The sequence below is a fragment of the Pholis gunnellus genome (assembly GCF_910591455.1).
Source record: "Pholis gunnellus genome assembly, chromosome: 24".
NCBI lineage: Eukaryota > Metazoa > Chordata > Actinopteri > Perciformes > Pholidae > Pholis > Pholis gunnellus.
This window is the reverse complement of record NC_136551.1, coordinates 2,963,458-2,968,900: the sequence shown is the minus strand read 5'-3', so window position 1 is coordinate 2,968,900 and position 5,443 is coordinate 2,963,458. Positions and strand designations below refer to the sequence as shown.

At 43.8% G+C, this 5,443-nt stretch overlaps 1 protein-coding gene across 1 annotated transcript in view; it reads right to left on the bottom strand.

Annotated features, from left to right (window-relative positions):
- Positions 1-393: 393 nt before the first annotated feature.
- LOC306715597 (prospero homeobox protein 1-like) overlaps positions 394-5,443 on the bottom strand; it is a 31,730-nt gene continuing 26,680 nt past the window's right edge. The window contains exon 7 of the mRNA XM_079186018.1: positions 394-2,222. Within this exon, the coding sequence (XP_079042144.1) occupies positions 2,037-2,222 (186 nt within the window). The 3' untranslated portion in view covers positions 394-2,036. The remainder of the gene's footprint in view (positions 2,223-5,443) is intronic.

Genomic DNA, 5,443 nt, shown 5'->3' with positions numbered 1-5,443 from the left:
ATGTCTTTTTGTGTGTGTGTGTGTGTCTGTCCCTGCGTCTTTGTACTGGCTAATCTAGGCGTCAGCAGCTTTTTGAGGCTTTTGTGCTGACAATAATCACACAGCGCTCCTCTTTTCAATTCATCAGCAACAACAACAAGGGATCACATGTCCGCCATACACAACCCAGAGGAGAGGGAGGTAAAGTGGCCATCACGTTGCCTAGTTACTGCTCGGGTTGAAGGCGATTTTCTGTGTGTGGGCAGGTCAACGCCGTCTACACCTCCGCTGAGCGCACAGAAACACACAATCACACACTTGTTTTTTTTTTTTTTTTTCAAAGAATAATTTATTTCATGTTGCAGTGTGATGGATAAACAATAAGTAAAACCACTGGTCAAATCTGTAGCAAGCATTAATAATAATCATCATCAGAATAACATTAATAGGAATAATTATTTCAATTATAAATAATAACAATATCAGAGTAATTGTTACATCTATACAAGCTACAAATATCAGCATTTTGTCCTATGTCTTTTTTTCTGCTGTTAAAACCTTAAACACTTCACACATGACCCGGCCGCTGCAGCTGCTCCTCTTGGCCCCCCAGAGCAGAGAGGAACACCAGTTTGTCCACCGAACGGGGGTTCAAATGGACGTTTTGACGCCTCTGATTTCATGAACTCGACTCTAAGAACGGCTGATTGCACCGCCGTTCGTCGAACCGTGTTTTTAAAAGCGTTAACATCCTCAAGTCAGCACACGAACGATCGGTTAGCCCGTCCCCAGAGTGATTATTGTGTTTGCATCATGTGGGAATGATGTGCAGCACATGAAACTGGAATTAATAGTTTGATTTACAAAACTCCAAAAAAAAATCCACTTTGCAGCGACGCTGAAATCACAAATTGATGTAAATGTGATTTTCAGATTAGATATTCTGAGAAACATAATGAACAAATTAAGCAAATTATATTTAAAAAAATGCCAAACTTGTTATAACAGTAACATGTCATCAGTGCTGAGTCCTGAATGTATCCAGCATCAGGGCTGTATATTGAACACACTATAAATAATAGTTTCGTTGGACAAGATATAGTTTGTCGTGGACTGGTAGTATCTAGATCTGACGGATTTAAAAAATAATTCATATTTTTTTTTGTCTTCGATGCTCTGGGTGCCTGAATGCAACATGAGCCAAGAGGGGCGGCCGGGGAAGGGTGGGGCAGGGAGAGCCACACAGTCAAAACAAACACCCAGTAAGTCTCAGTACAGGAAGAAGAGGGAGGAGTGAAAAGAGGAGGGGACAAAACAACAACTAAGTTCATTTATGTCCAGTTTGTCTGGGTTCAGGTGAGGGTTTGGGAATGCTACTGTGCTTTCCTATTCAAGACGTGTGTGTGCATGTGTGTGTGCATGTGTGTGTGCATGTGTATCTATGCGAGTGACTGAGGGTTCATAGAAGAGTAAGCTTATACAAAGGAGAAAAAATACAGAAACATCACTTTTTTTTTTCTCAAAAAATGTCCATGTAACTTAAAAACATCCACAATAAAAAGATTTTTTTTTAATATATTATCATCTTTATTTTTAGTTCGCTCCCGACCCCAAGTCGCGGGCTGAGGATTGATCCATCATCTTCCTCCTCTCTACGTTCCTCCAAAGAAGGATGAAGAGATGAAGAGCGAGCTTGGAGGAGGTGGAGGAGAAAGAGAAGACGGAGGAGCTTTTCTGTAAGTGCAAGGACGTTCAATTCTCTCTGTTTTTGCTTTAATTTATAAAAGTCTCACATTGACTCTGAGTTCGAGCCCTCTGCCTCGTTCAAGAGGGATTTTTTTTTCTTTATAAAACATTTTGAGGGCAGTTTTGTCTTTTAAAAGTTGTGCTGACCAAAAACAACCGTCATCAAACCTCCAGAAGCCTCCAAGTAGAACCACTTCAAGTCTCTGAGCGTCTTTTTTTTACTGCGGACCAGTCGAAGTCGCGCTCTCTTCCGCTCTTCTCTCGGCCTTTGGAGGTTTGTCCTGCTCGCCGTGTTGCCTTCCTCGCCCCAGTCAGTCGTGGAGGAGTTCTTGTAGACAGTTGGGGGATTTGAACACATCTGGAACCTCGCTGTCCAGTTTGCAGATCACCTTGTAGATGGCCTTCTTCCAGGACGGGTCTACGTCCTTTCCAGCCACGATGGCGTTGAAGAATTCGCGAAGAGTCACCTGGGAAACCTCCAGAAATCGTTCAGGGACCTGACGGGTGAAAAGGGAAAGAGGAAATCATGAGTTAAATATCCGCTTTGATTGTTGAACTGAAGAGGAACTTCCCTTCAATCACCTTCCTCTTTCTTGTCCTGAATTTTAAAGCTACAATATTGTATTTATGCAAACAATTCAGAACAGTTACTTCTGTATTACGTTGTGTATGTTTGTTGATTTTAAAGCATCTCATTCCAAAAGCATGCAGAGTAACCTGCAGCTTTTTATTAACACTTTACACAAGAACCCACAATGAAGCTCGACCCTGTAAGTACATTAACCTTTGTGGACAGGAGTGTCGACAAACGTTTTTCCAAAAGGAGTTTTAGGCTTTTTCACGTGTCACAACGAGTCTTCAAATATAGACGGATTGCTTTTAGAAAAGGGATTCTGTGACTGAAACCGATCAAGACTTTGGTTAAGTGTGCGTGTGTTTCAGGTGTCCATACGGTACATTACTATTCCTGTACCAAGTTCTTCCTCAGCTGTCAACTTCCCCTAAATGTACTTCCCCTTTCTTAAAAGCCCCCAGCTGTGTGTGTGTGTGTGTGTGTGTGTGTGTGTGGTGTCAAGAGTTCCTTATGCACACGCAGGCTCACACATGTAATGACATATGACACACTCAGTCCTTGACAATGGCAGGTGAACAGTTGTCTGTGATCTGTCACAGTATACGTGTGTGTGTGTGTGTGAGTGTGTGTGTGTGTGTGTGTGAGTGGGTTACAGAGTTTAAACAAGAACGAGGGGATTGCAGGGATCCAATTGTCCTTTCCACATGAGGCATAAATGTGTCATCACAAGGCTTTTTGTGTGTGTGTGTGTGTGTGTGTGTGTTTTTTAATGCTGTGTGTTTGACAGCTGAACAATGGCGCGCACACACACACCCACACACACACACACACACACACATACACATTTTTCAATCTTTTTTCTGCCCTTTCTCCCGGGGGCAAGATCATACAAAGACACTAAACAACCTCTCTCTCCCCCTCTCTTTTTTCTTCTTGTCTCTTTTTCTTGCATGCAGATGCGCGCACACACACACACACACACACACACACACACACACACACACACACACACACACACACACACACACACACACACACACACACACACACACACACACACACACACACACACACACACACACACACACACACACACACACACAGACGGCTGACTCTTCCAGATGAGGTGCATGCTCCTATAAACCCCAACAAACTCTCTCTCTCTCACACACACACACCGACACACACACACACAGAGGACGACAGAGTGCCGTCTGGGTGTAACCCCGTCACGCGTGGCAGGACAAGCCAAGGTTAGCCGCCACCAGAGCGGATGAATCACCCCTCACACACACACACACACACACACACGCGCGCACACACAGCCTAAATGATTCCCTGGACTCTCATATACTCTGTCTCCCCTCACCTACCCTCTCTCTCTTTTTAGCCGGCCCCTTGAGACCACAGTTATTTCAATGAGGCCCTCTGTCACTGTCTTGCTATAGACACTACTGTACACACACACACACACACACACACACGCTCTTTCTTAAACACACAGACACACACAGACTAAAGATTTAACTTTACAGGAGATGCATGGTAGATTTTACACTGAAAAGTGCTGCTCATATTTTTGTAGTTTCGGCTGCTGTTCCACCGGAGTAATCGCTTTAAAAAGTCCAAGAGGGGCGAGACGGTCAAAAAGGTTGTAACAATGCCCGATCATCTAATCCGCTTTATTTGGAGTTGAATCAAAACTTGAGTGCTTTTAAAATGTCAGTGTTGATCCCTGGTTGCAAGTACGATAGGTCGAAGTTGAAGCAGTGATTCGGTCCACAAACTGTGATGAATGTTTTCAACAAACGAGATCGTCTGACTGCTTGTTTTTCTTCTCTTTAGTGATGCGGCTGCATCTGAGATCTCAGCCATTAACTTGGTGAGTACGATCGTATTATTAGAGACGGGAATGTTGGATCATTAAACCCTCAGCAAGTGCCGTAACATTTTAAACCTTCTGGTTTTACCTCTGCACAAAAATACAGAGAGCCCCAAAGTCAAGCTGCTGTTGTTAATAGTTTCTGTGAATTTTCCCGCTGGGACAAATAAAAGTTCAAACCTGTGTTTGATCCTGAAGATGAATGTGCCTTTGAGGCGTCCTCTCCCTGCTGAATTACATCCCTTCATCCTTTAGTTGTTCAAATTTGCGCTCATCTTAAAGAAATGCTTTACCCATAAAATGATCATTTCTTTATCAATTACTCACTTCCTGTTAATTTTTCTCACACGCCTCAACGACTAGAGAAGAACTATGTATCCAGTCTTGTGCTCACTATTTCCCAAACATGCATCTTCACTGACACCTGACTATTTAAAGCACTTAAGGGATGAGTAATTGATATACAAATGATCGTTTTCGGGCTTTGAAATAAAAGACAAATCCACTCCTTTTGACCTCTTCCCGGAACTATTTTTCTTATGTCTTCCATTGCTGATGTGAGTGTTCTTCATCTTCGACCTCTTCACTTCGTTTTGCTAAACTCAGTGAAACGCTAACTGCTTTATGCTCGTCGCTCCGTTTTTTTTCGATCAATGGCGAAGCGCTGTGAAACAAAAGCCTCCACGCACAGTAGGACAGTAAAGATTCAGTGACCTTGTCCTGGAGGAGCCCCGGAGTGTTTTTTTTGTGTTGCAGCGCTTGGCGCCGCCTTGTTCAGCGTGATGATCGGTGGTGTTTTCTAAATGTTTCAGGAGGCCGTACGTCATATCGCTGCAGCAGCGTAAAGGACTCAAGAGTGCTGGACCGAGACCGCCGATCCACCAAGAGGTAGGAAAACCAAAGCGGAAAGAATGAAATGAAGCAGGGAGGATATTGTGCGTCCGGTCGGGTATCGGCTCGACTGGACAAGAGACACAAACACACATACAGACACACACTTGGGTCCAGATGCCCAGATTTGTCTGGCTATCGTAAATCAGTCCAATAAAGAGATCTAAATTAGGCCATCATCAATACAGATGGGCCCGTTTCCCCCGTGTGAGTGAGTGTGTGTGTGTGTGTGTGTGTGTGTGTGTGTGTGTGTGTGTGTGTGTGTCATTTACTCCTGGCTTGGATCTTGATATGGTGTCTAGTTGCCAGGAGAGAGAGAGCGAGCGAGGAATGGGGGAAAGTGGGAAAGAGAAAGAAAGATAAAGAGGAAG